The 17,959-nt window shown below is 44.1% G+C and overlaps 2 protein-coding genes across 4 annotated transcripts in view; one reads left to right on the top strand and one right to left on the bottom strand.

The window, feature by feature from the left end:
- Positions 1–2,756, top strand: part of KIAA1257 (KIAA1257 ortholog) — a 111,184-nt gene extending 108,428 nt beyond the window's left edge. For all 3 annotated transcript variants that reach the window (XM_006023887.2, XM_006023888.2, XM_025204526.1), the window contains one exon: positions 2,298–2,756. In XM_006023887.2, coding sequence (XP_006023949.2) covers positions 2,298–2,344 — 47 coding nt within the window. In that variant the 3' untranslated portion in view covers positions 2,345–2,756. The remainder of the gene's footprint in view (positions 1–2,297) is intronic.
- Positions 437–17,959, bottom strand: part of ACAD9 (acyl-CoA dehydrogenase family member 9) — a 61,492-nt gene continuing 43,969 nt past the window's right edge. The window contains exons 13-18 of the mRNA XM_006023889.3: positions 11,659–11,738; positions 10,091–10,217; positions 6,514–6,591; positions 3,313–3,441; positions 2,059–2,131; positions 437–1,090 (exon numbers count right to left, since the gene is read on the bottom strand). Of these exons, the coding sequence (XP_006023951.2) occupies positions 990–1,090; positions 2,059–2,131; positions 3,313–3,441; positions 6,514–6,591; positions 10,091–10,217; positions 11,659–11,738 (588 nt within the window). The 3' untranslated portion in view covers positions 437–989. The remainder of the gene's footprint in view (positions 1,091–2,058; positions 2,132–3,312; positions 3,442–6,513; positions 6,592–10,090; positions 10,218–11,658; positions 11,739–17,959) is intronic.

Here is a 17,959-nt window from a genome sequence, read left to right as displayed (position 1 = left end):
GGGAGTCAGGAGTAGGACGGGCTGGCAAGGCTGGTATCATAGGGCAGTGACAGCACTGGACAGGGCCAGGGCAGAGCTATAATTCATTGCCTACATGCCCCTGCAATGGGCACTGGTTCCATGGGCAAGGGTGTGCAGGGAGCAGATCGTGGCTCTGCCCCATCCCAGCCACCCAGCAGAGCACCCAGGCCCACATGGTTCTGTCCCCCAGCAGTGGGTGCAGGACAAATGGGTCAGGGTGCCTAGGCAGCCGGGCTGGGTCCAGCAGCAGCAGCCAAAATAAGCCGCTATCACAGGGGCTACTGGGAAATGGAGTCCAGTTGTCACACCACGCCAGCCCTACACATACCACAGCCCAGGCTGCTTCCTATGCCTGGACGGGGCCCGCAGGCCATATTTTGCCCACCTCTGCCTTAAACCATTTGCAGAAATTCACTAGGCTCAGAAAATGTTTATTATAAGGTTAAACTAGTACTTCAATACCTTGCACGTGGTTTGTTAGGTGACAGGTCTTTCCTTGCTGTAATATGTTTCCTCAGTAAATAAGACAAAAGCATTGACCTGATACGATTTAAAGATGCATCAGTATTCACAGCGTTTACCAACAAATCTTCAAAGGTAAGAGAATCACTTTGGTCTCAGGTTGGAGTGGGGGGGAGGGTAAATCAAGCAGTGCCTTTATATTACATTTCCTTTGCCAGGAAATGAAAGTCAAGTATTGCCATGTTCATTCAGATCAGATGTTACCATAATTAGAAAAAAAAGAATCACCCGTAGATGCTGCTTGATTTTGGTTTTCATGTGGTCTGTTTACACAGGAGGCAGTAAAATTTTATTTTTACAAATTTGTTCAGATGGTAACATATTTTCCATTAAAAGAAAGTCTTTTGCTTAAGAGAGTCAGACACATGGCTGAGAACTTGAACCAGAGAGGAGTAATACCCCTGCCTTTTTCAGTCACAGTCTAGGTTCGTCTGTTACACTCGTGACTAGAAAGTCCTGTCAAATGGATAGGAACAAGTATATGCTCTTTTTTCCAACACCTGCCTTGCAACCTTTTTAATGCTGCTGTCCATATTTTCTTCAGAATCTATGGAAAAGATAGAAAGAAGTTAGCATAATTCTGTTCTTAAAACAGAATGGGCAGATACTGCGACCATTCTTTCCAAAAGAACCCCTCAAACATCCAACTACAACTACCTGTACCAATGCCTGCCACAGCATCATTTCTGCTAGACAATGGGGAAGTCTGGAAGTCTCAACTCTAATTCAACTGCAATTAGCATGCTCCAGAGACTGGAAGGGTATGGGCTCCCCTAGGCTGCATTTATTATATGGTATACTAGAGCAGCATCTGTCTGAACATGTATGTTTCAGCAGTCTAGATAGAACTGCAGTTCCACTGAAGTAAACAATATGATGGATTAGTTTTGGCTTTCTAAGATGCCATTACTGTTGAAGAGGTAATGGATTTATTTTAACTGACCCCCAAGACAAGACACTCAATGCTTGGTCAGTCCTGGGCATCTAACTCTCTTTAAGAGATACTACTTATCATATGTTAATTTATTACTGCCAGTGAAGGAGAACTATGCCTAGATGCACACTTTTGTTATGCCCCTTTGCCAAGTGATGGATATCAGCTGCAGTAGAAATGAGAATTGAGAGTCCAAAATTTTAAGCGAACTGTTCAGAGAACAGTGAACGTAGGTATAGCAGAACAGCTGGTCTGCCTACAACTGATGTCTCCAGACTTTCTAGAAGCTCAGTCAAAACTTTAAGGCCCAGGCCCAAAAGGGCAGCTCTCCCTCACCAATTAATTCTGCAAGTAGCAGATAAGGCAGAGCAAAATTTTCACATTGCTTTAAAACCAGAGCAGTGCTGACACACTGAGAACTGAAGCTATTTGAATGCTTATTGTTACAGCAAGAATTACCACACGGCACTATTAGAGTTTCATATATACCTTGAGCCTCCTAATATATTATTTCATTGCCAATGGTTTACTTAAAGGTTTGGAGCCACAAGCTTATACATTCCACGTTACACAGAACTTACATTTTTCTAACTCAGCTATGGCATAATTATTTTTGAAAAATGCCTCTTTGCAGAACAGGTTTGTAAGAAGCACCTGATAAAAAAAAAATCCAGAGAGAAAGGTTTGTGTTAGTATCAAATATAAAAGTTTCCCCAACAGAATAATATGCTACCAACTCAATGTCCAACTGGTTGTATTGTCGCTTCCCCTGTTAGTATAACCTACTATGCAAGTTTTAATGGTTTTCATTTTTCTACAGCAACTGCTTCCTATAAATTGAATGACCTATGCCTGAAGACTAACTAGAAGATCGTCCTCAGTTACAAGTCCAGAAGTGATTTCCAAAAACGTGTCAAGTTTCAAGGTCATTAAAGAGAGAAATGTTATTTATTCTAGGTCTACTGCTCAATTAAGTCACTATTTGTTTTCCATTCAACACAATTTTTTTCCAGAAATGATTAAATCAATTAGACACCCTGATGTGCCTGCCAAGGCTGTATTTTCTAATGACAGTTTGAGTAAGGTTGTACATTTAAGCTGCCAATTAAGCATGGCACTAGCCAAACAATTATGAACACACACTTAGGCAATTGCTTTAATAATTGATTAAAAAAAAAAAAAAAAAAATCAGCATGGGGACACAGCAGTCATGACTCAATGTCCACAGAAACTGAAGGAAGAATTTACCTCATTCTCCTCATTTTTCTTCCTTGTTTGTCTCTTAATAACGTCTAACTGTATTTTCAGGTTTACTAAACAATTGTTTTCTATGTATTTCACGTTGAGACCCAGATGAAAAGCAAGGAAATCATGCTCCTGTGAAGGCTGAGACAGTTATATACCATCTGCCCATTTAAAAATGCCTTCTTATGAATGGAAAATTCAGGTCCATTGCGTGAAATGAGCACATTCTTGAGTTGAGGTAACAATTGGCTTGTGTTAGTTTATGGTCAACTCAAAAAGGAATAAAAATACATGCAGACTGGAACAGTTTAAAAGCACTTTCCTGTCATGCAGATCACTCAGCACCATCGTTCTGGTGGGGCAGAAGGATCCCTGGTGTCAGCATTTCTGAAACCGAACATTTTACCCAGAGACCGGGCTTGACGCACATGCAGTGGTTACCTTGATGCTTTTACAATGGGCTTCTGAAGTTAAGGTGCGGGCTGGGAGAGAGATTTTTCCAAGAACTTTGGTCTGCAAAAACTCCTTAAGATGATATCATTCTAATAGCCTAGCACACTGTCAGTGACATAAAATATGAGTACACTTACTTCATGGTCATGATTGCGTAGACCAATACTGATTGACCGACTAGCCCTGGAAATAGTTGCAGTCATCGCATACAAATGAATGACAATATCTGCCACTTTCTTCAGAATCAGCTGTTCATCCACTATAGTCTAAGACAGGAAAGATCCAAAATTAATTTAACAGCTTATATAATATCATTTCAAAACTAGTTACACTGTGATAGCCACCTAATAGCACCATTGTGGGCTTCATTAAGGAATTCATGCTTTTGTGACTGGTTTCCTTTTTTGGTACAGCCAGTCAAGCTCTTTCAAAATTTACACTTGTTTTCCCAGTTTCTTCATATTTATTATTTTTACTCCTTAGTAATAGGTGTCAAACAGGACTATGAGCTACATCAGGGGTTTTCAACCTTTTTTAACAAGTGTACCCCTTCTGTCTCGAAGTTTCAGTTTATGTACTTTATATTTTTTCTTGTCTTTTAAGGTGGGGGTGCAGATCGAGGCCCTGCAGTGAGGGAGTAGGGCAGGTGCTGCTCAGCTGGGGCGGGGCGGGGCTGGAATGGAACCCCAAGCAACTTGTTCAGGGGGCATGGGGAGGGGGGTGGTTCCCAATGCTATGCGCACCCCAGCAGGGCATGGGGGGCTTGTACCCCGGGATCTGTGTGCAGGGTGAGGGTGGGCTGCTGCTGCGGGGCGGGGGGGTAGATTGAGGCCCCAATGGTGGGGAGGGAGTGGGGCTGGGACAGGGGCAGGGGCTGCCCAGCGCTGGCAAGGCACAGGACTGAGCTGCATGGTGGGGGGCAGGAGAAGGCTCCTGCTGCTCTGCGCACTCCACAGCATGGGGGCATGTGCACCCAGATCTGCGCATGGGGCATGGGTGGGCTTCCGCTGCAGGCCAGGTGGTGGCAGTGCTGGGAGGAGGGTTGAAGGTGGGGGGCTACAGCGAATTCTGGACTGGCTGCAGCCCCGCCCCCCATAGGTCCCCATGGTGAAGGAGAGAGTGGGGCTGGAACAGGGGCAGGCACTGCCCAGCTGGGACGGAGCACAGGATGGAGTCGCAAACAGCTCATCCGGGGGGCACAGGGGATGGTGGCTCCTGCTGCTACACCCTCTTCCAGCACTGCCGCCACCTGCCCTAAGTGTAGCACGGCCCAACCCCTCTTCTGGGAAGCGTCTGGCACTGCCTCCCAGCCCACAGCACCAGCCTGCCGTCCCTCCCCATGCAGATTCTGGGCACATAGCCCACATGCCCTTGAAGGGGGAAGGGGCAGGGGGAAGGGAAGGCTGCACCGGGCTCTTCCCAGCGGGGGCGGGTTTGGCCACACTGCGCTTGGGATGGGTGGTGCTAGGAGGGAGGTTTGGGAGCCAATGGCAAAGTTTTAGGTGCCTGCAGTCCCCTCCATAGCTCCACTCCCAGTGCCACCACCGCCCACCCTGAGCACAGCCTGGCCCAGACCCCTGCCGGGAAGAGCCCAGTGTGGCCCCAGCCCGCCCTGCTCTGCATGCAGATGCAGGGGCACACGCCCCCCATGCCATCCCAGGGTGCGTGCAGTGGCAGGAGCTGCCCACCCCACGTGACTCAGTCCTGAGCCCCACCCCAGCAAGGAAGCCCCTTCCTCAGCCCCGCTCCCTCCACCCACAATAAGCTTACCAGCTAGACCTGGCTGCTTTCGACGTGGCCAGGCTGTGCTCCTGGCTGCCTACCTGCTGCACTGCGGCTGCGTGCAGTCAGAGTTCTGCGTACCCCCTACAACCCTTAAGTACCCCTAGGGGTACACATACCCCGAGTTGACAACCACTGGGCTAGATCTTCAAAGACTTAAATGCTGAAGCCAAAAACTTAGAACTACAAAAGTCTATCTAGTTAGCTCCTGTGTTTGCTTCTCCACAGGTTCTAAGTTATTTGCCCAGCTAAGGGCCACTCACACTTCAACCCAATTAAGATCCAAAGATGAAAATGCCTATTCCTCATGCAGGGCCCAAAGTGACAGGTGTGAGACATGCCAGGGTGAACTCACACCTTCAGATTCAACCTCCTCTCTGTTGTCTGCTGCTTGGCCACTGAGAACAAGCTGCTGTTTATAGCATGCTTCAGGCATTGCTTGGAGATCACAAGAAGAGTTCTGCAGCTCACAATAGATCAAAATCAGAGAGGACCATGCTCGGCAAGAGAACAAAGCTCCACAGCTGACCTAGTTGTAAAAGATGACTAAAGGAACTAGGATAAGCTTGATAGGATGACAAAGGGGAGTTTTGGCTCTTTAGTTAAAGGGGTGATATGTTAAACTGTGGTTTTGTGGTCCTCAGGCTGCAGGACAGTGGAGGGTGTTTGGTTTCTCCAGCTTTTGGGCTTTGGTGGTTGCCACATGGGACTGAGAAGGAATTTTTTTCCTCCTTCTGTTGCTATGTGCATCAGGAGCTCCGTTCTTCCTCAGAAGCATTGGATGTTGGCTGCAGACAGACTGGGGATTTTGACTGGGATGTCCCAGTGCTTCATGGAGGGTCTGCTCCTTTACTCAGGGTCTGAGTAATTGCCATATTTGGGATCAGGAAGCAATTTCACTCAGATCAGCATGGACTGTGGAGGTTTCTCTTCTCTGTTGTGGGGGAGGGGGACATGACTGGTCTGCCTTCCTTGGATCTCAAGAATATTTTCACACTCACTTCCTATCCTTGCAGTGGCAGGTTGCTGACAGTACCCTGGTGCCCATTTTGCCTTTGGCACATCAGGGAGGTTTTGGTGTTTTTGGGCAACATGCATGGTAGTTGTACATGGGGGTGTTCATGCAGTTTTTAGAACAGGTAAAACAAACACGTGTGTAGCATGGTTTAGACAGGGATGTGTCTGCCTTCAGCAGGGGGTTGGACTAGATCTCCTGAAGACCCTTCCAGTCCAACTCCTGTATTCTGCAGAATAGGGCACTCTCTTGGGAAGGAGAAAAATGTGGGTCTCAGTCTTTATTCCAGTGAATGTGTAAGTATTTCAAATTAAGTAGCTCTTAGGGCTGCAGAGACTCCTTGCCTACCTTTTGGCAGCTGATTTAAGAAAAACTGCTATTTTTGCATAGGCTGCCCACCACCAGCTGAAGCAGTTGTGTATCATTCTGCAAAATGTTAGGCAGGAACATGGGTCTTTGTAGGAAGCAAAACCTATTTATACTCCCCTGAGCATTCTGATAAGTTATGCCAAGTTGTAAAAATGCAAAGAAACCTGATTACCTTGCCAAACCTCCTCAGCGAGCCTTCTACTACCTGTCCAAAATAATATATATTTTCTTCAAGCTGCTTGCCACTTTCCTATAAGAAAAACCAGAACATGTATTAGAAATAATTAATGAATCCTAGATCCACCTTACACAAGTACTCTAAGAAATGACAGACAAGCTTCTTAAACAACTGCACAGTCATGGGACTAGCCATCCCTTACAGATGTACTAGAAGGCAGGAGCAAATGTCATGAACTGCACTAGCTACTTTTTAATTTTTTTTTAATTTAAGAAAGACCAAGGGGAATGTGAAACTCAGTCCATTTAAAGCACCTTACTGCTGCTGTGCAAATGGGAAAGAAAAAAGAGAAGACAGACAGTTACAAAGAAGGAAAGGAAATGCTGGCCTGATCCCCACTGATTCTACTAATAACATTAGGTATAGGCCCACACAACACATGACCAGCTATGCCAAAAAACCAAAAAGCTTGGGGAATTTGGGGCTTCTTTATTTTTAAATAAAACACAAGTGATTTAACAAGTGTCACTTTGTTCTTGAGAGTCATTTTGCAGGCACTTACTTTAACTGCTGTTCCATGAAACGCACAGACACACGTGGAAAAACATGACATTTTTATTGCCTCATTTAACATTTTAGTATTCTCAGGACTTTTTATAATATCTTATGCTAAGGAAAAGAGCCAGCATCCTTAGCTAACATTAGTTATCTACAGTAAGACTAATGTCTGTGATCAAACGCCATATGCTTTGAAAATCCTGAGAATCATGATTTTCCAGTGCTAGATCATATATACTAAGTGATTTCTCTCAATCCCTGGCACCTGGCAGGAAAACTCTGAACACAGAGTTTGACTTGTAGCAACTAGGGCTGTGCGAAATTTCAACAGGTGTTTCATCTCGAAGCTGTTTCGATGCGTTTTGAGCTTGAAACAGTGAAACGAAAATGAAACAAAATGCTTTGGAACAGCTCCAAAACAAAACGAGGGCACTCGAAATGTTTTGAAATTTCTAAATGTTTTGCGTTTCGAAGCAGGCCAGTGGCAGGAGGCAGGGGAGAGCCAAGGCTGCACTCTGAGTGGCTCCAACAGCCCCACAGAGCTGAGCCTGGTGGCAGGAGGTGGCAGAGGAGTCAGTGGCGGAGCCACTCCGAGTGCAGCTCTGGCCAATGGCTCTCTGCTGCCTTCCGCTCCATGGGCTCTCTGCTGCCTCCCGCTGCCAGGCTCAGCTCCGTGGGGCTGCAGAGCCTCCCACCGCCGGGCTGAGATCCATGGGGCTGGCAGAGCTGCTTGGAGTGCGGCCCTGGCTCTAAGCACAGCCCTGGTGAGCTCAGCCTGACAGCAGGGCTCCGCTGCCTCCTGCCTCCAGGCTCAGCTCTGTGGGGCTGCGGAGCCCCCCCCACAGAGCTGTGCATTATTTATTTTTATATATTTAAATATAAATAAATAAAAATATAACTTTATCTCCAACACTATGCAGTACAAACTCTGAATGACATTATTCCAAAGCAAAAGCTTGTGATTTACCACACAGTTCATTGGGCTGCTTTAAGCAACTCCTGCCTCCAGGCTCAGCTCTGTGGGGCTGCGGAGCCCCCCCCACAGAGCTGTGCATTATTTATTTTTATATATTTAAATATAAATAAATAAAAATATAACTTTATCTCCAACACTATGCAGTACAAACTCTGAATGACATTATTCCAAAGCAAAAGCTTGTGATTTACCACACAGTTCATTGGGCTGCTTTAAGCAACAGTCAACAGTATTTCAAGCCACAGTGACCCTACAGCTCAGCATTGCTCAGTGTGTGTGTGTAATCCAGATATCCTCCACAAAAGATCCATGTGCTATTTAGCCTCCCCCACTCATGACTGGAACCAAGTGTTCTTGTCACAAGTCCTGTGATGCTCCAAAAATTTATATGCAGATGAGGCACAAGGCAACCTAGTCTGGCTCTACCTCATGGAGGGAGGGCCCACACTAATTATATATGTGCCAGGCTGAGGGGGCGACAGGTGAAACGTATGCAATGTCAGTGGTGAAGGGGACTGTGCTTATTAGGCACTACCATATACTTTATTCAGATACGCTACACAAAACTATTATTGTGGGGGGTTCCCATCAGCATGTTTGTCAAATGTGGGCCACGTGTTTTATAGTCACGCTTAGTGTTGTCTGCATTTAATCTACTTCATGGTTGGTTTCCATTGCTGAGCACATGCTGTTTTTGGCAACAGTTTAATAACAGGCAATGTATTTAGTGAGATTTCCTTGTATGCAACTATAAGGGCTTTTTCCCTCATACCAGTTGGGTGGAAGTGTCTTGTATTCCAGCAAATATGGTAATATACCACCCACAATGAAAACAGAGCACAGTCTGTTACAGTAAAAAATACAAGTAACATCTGATCAAGCCTGTGACAGTGGAGATCAGGATGTACCAACCTAGGAGTAATCTTGTAATATTAAACTCCCCTACATAAGTTGAATGTTAGCAAGTCCTTATATCCGAGCGCGCTCTGGATCTAAAAAGTATTACCTGGAGGACTGAAGTATTTCACATATGATAAAAAACAGCTTGCTATGTTTTCTTATGATGGGCCACCAAAACTGTAGTCTACTTTGCTGCTGTAACCAGGTCAAATGTGTGCCACTGTACCAAGGTAGCTATTTACAGTGTAAGGCAGTCCTTCTGACCATACATAAAATAGAAATCCTTATCTAGGACCAAAGTATTATTAAACAGGAGAGCAATTAAAGAAAGGGCAGGTGCAGTAAGCAAACTGGCATTGTGGGTGTACAAAAGATGAACAAGAAAATGCTTCTGCTATGATTGATACAGTGTTAGTACACCCCAAATGCCATTTTCCTGTAAATGCCTAGTTTGTATACTATAACAAGAGTGGCCAACCTGAAGCATGCAAACCACAAATGGCACAGCAGCCTCTGTGTGGGGCACATCACAGATCAGGAAGCAGACAGGAACATAGCAATAGATACAGGATTTCACTAAGAACCATTTGAGACTGCAACAGGAGTATTTTTATAGGAGCAATATCTGGTAAAAATAGGATCCCTTTATGCATTTCTGACACACAAAATTTGGAGATACGGCAGCTGCCAAACACAGAACCTCACAGGGCAGCAGTTCAGCTCCAGCAGGCAATTGGGCAAAATTTTCAAAAAGAAGGCAAATACTCCATTTATCAAGTAAATACTTGTTTTAGAACACAACATTTTTATAACCCTTTCACTTAAACAACATACATCACATGTGCATAAAGTCCTCAGTCCTGCAGTGACTTATATGCCTCTAACTTCAGGAACCTGAGTAGGTCCCATTCAGTTTAACTGGCCTACTTGCATGCTTAAAGCAAGCTACACTGGGATGTAATTCCATAACAAACAATGGAAGGAGCTCCCCCCCCATTTCCCCCAAAAAGATGTGAAAAGCCAGATTATCTACGTGTACCACTTGTCTCAAGATAAACAAACTGGGATCTGGTAACACTGGCCATTAGGTGTTTGGGTTTTGGGGTTTTTTTGGGGGGTGGGGGGGTTGTTACTTACCTCTAGGCTGGGATGTATCACACCCTTATCACCAACCAGTCCTAAATCAACTTTTCTGCCTATCGAGTCCTGGAATTGTCCTAGAAATGCTGTCAGTATGAATGGAACCTTCCGTTGCTTGAATTCCCTGAAGAATTTGCAAAAACAATGCTGTGAAGACTACATTTGCCCCTCAGCCCCCATCACATACATAGGAAAAGAACTAGGTGACAGGGGAGAGAAAATAAAAAACAACATATACACAAGAAGTTGCATGCCAAACAAAGAGCTGGTATGAAGCAGGGACCTGAACATTTTAAACTGGCTTGCGCAAGTCCCATCTCTGACAAACTGAACAAGTTTCTTTCCCTGAAACAACTCCTCGTTGCTCCATTTCTGAATGGTGATGACACTGGTGTTTGGCTTTGAGTTGCTGCAAGCTCTTTGGAGCAGACTGGTCTTGCTTTTGACTGCCAATGTAGCTGCAAAGCTGTACCAGCTGTCACATTTGTACTGGCTCAGCATAAAACAGTGTGTTGTACTAGGTTTGAGCAGTGACAAGCACACTGAGTGCTTCACAAAACCACCAAAAGCACACTGGGTGCTTCACAAAACCACCAAACACCACCAGCATTTCTCAACCTTTCTAGATTCAAGGTACCCTCTATAAGTTCTTTAAAAATTAGCAGCACCCCAGTTGAGAACAACTACTGTGCTACTTCAGCTGAATCCAGGGCTCTGCTGCTACAACTGTACCTCATGCACAGTCAGGTGAGCCTAAAGCAGGCGGAAAAGCCCTCTCTTGCCAGCGGTTCCACCTGCCCCATGCACCTATTTCTGAGAAGAGAGTAGGAGGCCAGACTTGGAAGGGCTGTGGCAGAACCAGGTGCCCCTACCTCCTCATTTGGTTGTGTACAAGGCATGCACAGCTGTTCAACCTGGTTGCTCCAGCAATGGCACCAGCACTGTGACATCCCTGAAAAGGTCTCACACAGCAGCCTGGTTGAGAATTGCTGCTTTATACTGTGCAATTTGGTTAGCAGGTGTACAATATGCTAGGAGACAGAACACTAAGCTATCCTGCTAAAGATATGAGCATTATATTTCAGAGATGTTAGTATAGTCCACAGATAGGAGGTATAGTCACTTTTCTTATGGAATCCAGATAGTAGATACCAGAGTTCTCTTATGACTGACTTTTGGATGCTACAGCTATCTTTCAACAAGGTTAATTGTTAATGAGTTTCCTGATAAAAAATATTATTTACTAATTACAAGTATTACAGGAAAGACTTGTATCCTAGTCCATCCACATAAACTTGAGCCTTGTAATATGTGGGGCTTTTTACGCTTCTAAAATACTGGTTAACATTCTAAAATGTACATATGTTGCTTATTAACAAAAAGCATCACGTACTGCTGAATTGCCTTCTACAAAACATCGAGGTTGTTTGAACAAAACTCTTTATCCAGTTTCTGATTACAAAAATCTCTGCTTTCACCTACTGTTAACTGAAGAGTTTACTGATTATCAATTGTGATTAGAGGCAAATTAAGGATATAAGCAAGAAAAAAAACAACCCACATACTTTATTCTTTCAGTTAAGATTTTGCCTGCATACTGAATACCCGTCAGAGCAATATACGGTCGCAGAACTTCATTTGTTCCCTGTAAGAGATGGTACAAACAGTCATCACCATGTCCCCAACATTTTAGAACTAAAAATCTAGAGATACCAGGTGAATTTTTTTAAATAACCTCGCCTAAAACTAATTTGCAATTTTTATATGTCTGGTGTGTTCCATTGCCCAAACTCTGAAGGCCTGCCTCGGATCATAAATTCTCTACACAACACACCTCAATTATTCACACATCTTCTAAGTTACACACATTTAATGCAGTTCCAGTTTAGAGTAGCCATAATTAATCCACAGTACATCACTGCTAGATCTGATGGATACTATTCTGCTTTCAAGGAGAGATGAATGAGCTGCATATGCTTATCTTGTAACAATAAGAATTAATCGAAGTTTTCCTTGAAGCCACTGAGCTATTTTTGGTTTGAAACCAAGTATCTCTGGTGTTCAATGAAATTTTTCAGTCCTCTGCATTGCGTAGACATGCCATACAAGTTTCACTTTTCTAAATACTGAAAAATAAGATAACCCCCCAGTAATTAGATTCTATATATGGAAAATTTATAAATTTGTTATATTTTTCTAGGTATAGAAGCTAATTATAGAAGGTTTCCCTTGAATTTGTCCCCCTCCTATTGCTACAGCAGGGAAAATAAATCTGGGGGGTCAAGTAGCCTCCTTTCTTCTGCACCCTCCCTCCCAGCTTCTTCCCCCTGCAACCCCTTCCCACCCCTGCTTAATATCCAACCCTGCCCTCCTGAGCACATGGAAGCGAGGAGCAAATTTGAAAACACTGACCTTGAAATAAACATAGCTGCAGTAATTTGCATACGGTACCCAGAGACCAAGGTCATCCAGAATCAATGCATTTTACCTTTTTTTCAATTACTGCAATTTTTTAGCACAGGTACTACATAAACATACTTTTAAGCAGCACTTTTGTACCTACTGAGACATAGTACAAACTATTTTTTTTTGGAAACTTTTTCATGTTTCAGGTCAGATGAGCCAGATCAAATCTGAATCAGTTTGAATCATTCAAGAACTATATGTGGCCCTGCTACTGGCAAGTACCCAGCTTGAAGCTTCAGATACTTCCAAATCCTTTAGCAGAATCCTACATGCAGACCCAAGATTGGAGGCCTGGAGTTTGGATGCCCCTGAGTTTTGCCTGGCCTTAGCTGTATGGCCATGGAAGCAAGCTAGGGACTATGCATGACATTAGTCCCAAGCCAAAAGGCTCATGGTTTACCACACAGTTCATTGGGCTGGGCCCCAGCAGTCAAAATGTTCCGAGCCATGGTGATCCTCACAGCTCAGCACTGCTCAACATGTGCGTGTATCCCAGACTGCCGCCCCCCCAAGCAGCCATGTGCTAATTACCACCTCCCCACACCACACACACCCGTAACTGGAACTGGGTGTTCTTGTCAAGTCCTGGGATCCTCCAAAAATTTACATACAGATGAGGCGCAGGGCAACCTGGTCCGCCCACCTCACGGATGATGGGCCACACTAAGCATACGTACCAAGCTGAGAGAGGTGATGACAGAGGTTCTGAGTGAACTGTTTGGGGCCCCACTTGGTGATGTTTGCCAGAAATTTAAGACTGGTGAAGAAACAGAAATCACTGGAAGTGGGAAGGAAAGGTAAAAGGTACAGCTCAGCTGTGGGAGTGAAGAGGAAGTCAAAATGTATACAATGGAGTAGCTCGCTGTGACTTGAAAAAGAGTCAGCACTGAGGGGGACCACACTCAATGGGCACTACCATATATCTTATTCAGATGAGCTGCACTAACTTATCCTTGTGGTAGAGTCCTATCAGCATGTTTACTCAATGTGGGCCTTGTGTTTTAAAGTTACGCTCAGTGTTGGCTACATTTAATCAACTTCATGGTTGGTTTCTATAGCTAGGCACTTGCTGCTTTTGGCAGCAGTTTAATGAGAAACAATGTATTTAATGAGGTCTATGCAAATGTAAGACAAGAGGCTTTTATCCCCAGCCTGATGGGGAGGGGGAAGAGGGGGGTGGGGAAAAATGGAGCTTATCTTGTATTCCAATAAATAAGGTAAACAAAGCAATTACAATGTCACTGACTACCAACAGGTGCTTGATCTACAAGACAACCGCTAGAGCACTATAAAACCAACAGGCCTTTGTGCCACAGATTTAGTTTCTTTATTATACTGCTCTGAAAGTCTATTTTAATCAAAATCCACTTTCCTCTTCCACGGGTGCATTTCAGAAAATGATTTCAAGCTGTAATACATAATCTTATCCTGCACTAAATGTATTGGCTTTTACATTCAAATTGGATTGTTATGCTTTCCACAACCAGGCCTCAAAGCTTATGACTGCTATCACTGATTTGGAGAGCTCCGTAAGGTTATGCTAATATACTTGGAATTTTCCTTGAAGGAAGATAGAAGTGAATAAAAATGCTGTAGTAAACATAAGCACTCTGTCCATTCCTGCAGGATGGGCTGCTTTGTTTGATAGTGTCTTGCAAGGGCAAGACCACACCAAGTGAGATGCATTTGTTGCTCAAACTTTTTTTTCTCTCCAGATATAAAGGAAAACATTTTTTGAACTTGTTGAATGAGGCCCTTGACACACAAATAGATCACTGTGCAGCATGTACACATGCACAACCTCCTGGAGGGAGCACAACAAAGTCACTGCAAAGGCAGCTCACTCTCCACCCCTAGGCAGCACTTCAGTGAGCAAGACAGGCCCCACTGATAGGCTTGCCAGATCAGCTGAAGCCATTGCAGCCCTATAAGCCATTGCCCACAAGGTCTTCCAGGAGGCTCTGGCAGTGGCAGGGGGAACTGGATGCACAGCCAACCCTGCCAGAGCTCTGCAGTTCTGACTGCAGTGGTGGCTGCTGCAAAAGAAATTGCTCTGGCAGTCACACCGGTGATGGCAGGGTTCCTTGTAGGACTCCCTGATGACTCACTAGCTGGGCAGGCTGTAACAGAGCAATGTGTGCTCTCTCCCTCCCTCCTCCTTGGAGGATTGGAAGCCAAGTGGGGGGCAAAAGAGTACAGTGGGGCACTGGGGGTCCAAGTGCATTGTATATATGTAAGACACTCTCATGGACCCAGAGGGAGACAGCCTTCCATCTTCAGCTCCCTCTGCGCAAAAATTAAGTTTATTTCCTACCTATGGGGACTTTTTACCATCTTGTACCATCTATACTTTTCCCAGAGTCTGATGAAGGGACTTTGATCCCAAAAGCTTTCAGAAAAGGACAATTTTCTTGTGATTTCCCAGTTGATCTAATAAAAAGGTATCATTTTGGAACCAAGAGTTCTAGTTTTTTGTATGTCTTCTTGTCTCAGACCAACACAGCTACCAAGTACATTCCTCGTATGCATATTAAAATTTGACGCAGAAACTTTTTCACATGACAAAAGCTGCCGTCTAAAATAGCAACATTTCTGTCATAGATCTGCCATATATGCTGCTTTAGCCTGACAAGTGGTGTAAACACACTTTTTGTCATGTTAAAACAGCATTTAGAGACCAGAAAATGAGCTTTCAATTAGAGAAAAACAAACAGTGCAGGAGAAAGATGTTGAAAGCCAGAGCCCTTAAGCTATATCCTATGAATATCATTTCGCCTTGCAGAACAACTATACACCATCCGTTACAAGGAAGTCTCTTCACACTTTACCCAACCCAAACCACATGTACTGCTGGCTAATAGAACAATGACTATTGGCTTGGGTTATTCAAAGTGGAGACATTTTTACTCTGTACACAGGAAGGGAACTGTGTAAAACAGACTAGTTAAGGATTGGGATTCTCTCAATCCTTAACTAGTTGCAGTAAATTACCATTATTTCCAAACTTTGAGAGCAAAATAATTGTCTTTTTGAATTTCTAATAGCAAACACCAATATGATGAAGTATGCTTCATTCAGTTGGCAGAAACCCATGAAGTTCATCATGTTATTAGATGCTGCTCAACTCCTGTCCCAGCAAATTACAATATTCAGAGTATTCCATACATTTCTGCCAACCTTTTACTAGCATTATATATTGAATATGAGCAAAATATCAAGTGGTATCAAGTGGAGTGCCCCAGGGGTCAGTCCTCGGGTTGTTTTTGTTCATTAACTACCTGGAAGATGGGATGGAGCACACCCTCAGCAAGTTTGCAGATGGCACCAAGCTGGGGGCAGCAGTAGATATGCTGGAGGGTAGGGCTAGGATTCAGAGTGACCTAGACCAACTGGAGCACTGGGCCAAAAGCAATCTCATGGACTGCGTCCACATGTGCGTGGATGTTTGGTTCCCCTGGGACAACTAGCAGCCAAGCACCTTCTGCTTCTGCTAGTTGTCCCTGGGGAACACCTGTGCCACACACCCTCTGGTGCGCAGCAGGTTACCATGGGAAGAATCCCATGCACCTCTACAGCCTGTGGACTGACTGCCCAAACAGCAGCTCTCTGGAAAAGGACCTGAGGGTTACAGTGGTCAATAACCCCATCTGTAGTTCTGTGTCCAGTTTTGGGCCCCCCACTACAGAAAGTTGGAGAGAGTCCAGTGGAGAGCAATGAAATGGTTTAGGGGCTGGGGCACATGACTTATGAAGAGAGGCGGAGGGAGCTGGGTTTATTTAGTTTGGGGAGGAGAAGACTGAGAGGGGATTTGATAGCAGCCTTTAACCACCTGAAGGGGGGTGCCGAAGAGGATGGAGCTAGACTGTTCTCAGTGGTGACAGATGACAGAACAAGGAGCAGTGGTCTCAAGCTGCAGCAAGGGAGGTTTAGGTTGGATATTAGGAAAACCTCTCTTACTAGGAGGGTGGTGAAGTACTGGAACAGGTTATCCAGAGAAGTGGTGGAATCTCCATCCTTGGAGGTTTTTAAGGCTCAGCTCGAGAAAGCCCTGTCTGGGATGATCTAGTTGCGGATGGCTCTGTTTTGAGTAGGGGTTGTACTAGATGACCTCCTGAGGTCCCTTCCAATCTTAATTTTCTATGATTCTATGAACATTTTAAGAAACTGAAACCTCAATCTATGCACAGACAGTAAATTTTACTATGCCAAGTACTACCAGTGCAGTTGATGGGACTTAAATAACCAGATGCTGCTCATACACTTTAAAGTAAAGATAACAATGTTAGTTGGTTCTTTTCCCACAGCTGTCATTTGACAAAAAGGTAAAAAAATTCTTGCTGTCTTACAATAACTGAGGGTGTTGCAATTTTGCTTTACAAATTGCAGGTTTTCTTATAGTTCACACTTGTATACAACTTCCTCCCAAATTCCAAGAAAGTAAATGGGTTTTCTGTACTGCTTATATTTAAAAGTGGACAATATTTTATATTAGCAGCTCTGGGGGCTGACAGGTGGGGTGTGGAAAGAGCGAGCATCTATATTTTTACCTGGTATGCAAATTTATGCTCATTAAGTTTTACATTGCTGATCTACAGTCTCTTCAGAAATGTGGAAATAACAGAAATGTTGACAGACTTTAAATTACTGCAACATTAGCACGTGCCCCTTGCACATATCCAAGTTCTTTCACAATGAAATATTCACAAAGCTAGCTGAAACAGTTCTTCTCCTGCATAATTGCCCCCTGTTTTAATGGTCTGCATTACATGGTTATTATTTTTCGCATTTTAAGATACTGAATGTTTTACAGCCCCATCTACCATTTCTACCTTTCTGGAGTACTGTGTCCAGTCCAGCTGGAACTCTGCCAGCCATTTCCCATAGTTTTGTCCTCAAAATGAGAAAATCTGGGATTTACCACTTTTTCCGTCACGAATGGGAAACGTGCTAATTAATAAGGACAACAGTAAATTTTTTGTGAGCAGACCAATCTTAATGCATTTCACCAGGGTTCAAAAACTGGGACTAGGCCTTTTCTTCTCTTCATCCTTCTGCTATTGTCTGGCAAGATACTGTGATGGAGAGAGAAATAACTGATCCCCCATGACCTGGCAAGCCCTTTATAAACAGCTTTGACTGTAAAAACAGTATCTATGCACCTGTTTCCATCTTTTGGTAGTAGAGAAACTTCTGACCTAATTATTAGGATTTGGAGACAAGACTGAAGAGAAAACCCATTCAATTTGGAAGGTACCATTGAAAAGTTTAAAGAAAAGACTAACACCCCCTCCAAGCCAATGTTGAAGTTATCTTGTATTTAGTTGGACCAGAAAGTTTCCTTTCCTTCTCTTTACTATTGAAGAGGATCAACTGCCAATTTTATCCTTTTCCTTGGGGCTT

This window comes from Alligator sinensis, unplaced genomic scaffold (genome assembly GCF_000455745.1).
Source record: "Alligator sinensis unplaced genomic scaffold, ASM45574v1 scaffold81_3, whole genome shotgun sequence".
In the NCBI taxonomy this organism is placed as follows: domain Eukaryota; kingdom Metazoa; phylum Chordata; order Crocodylia; family Alligatoridae; genus Alligator; species Alligator sinensis.
The sequence above is the reverse complement of the archived record's forward strand: the minus strand, read 5'-3'. Positions and strand labels throughout refer to the sequence as shown.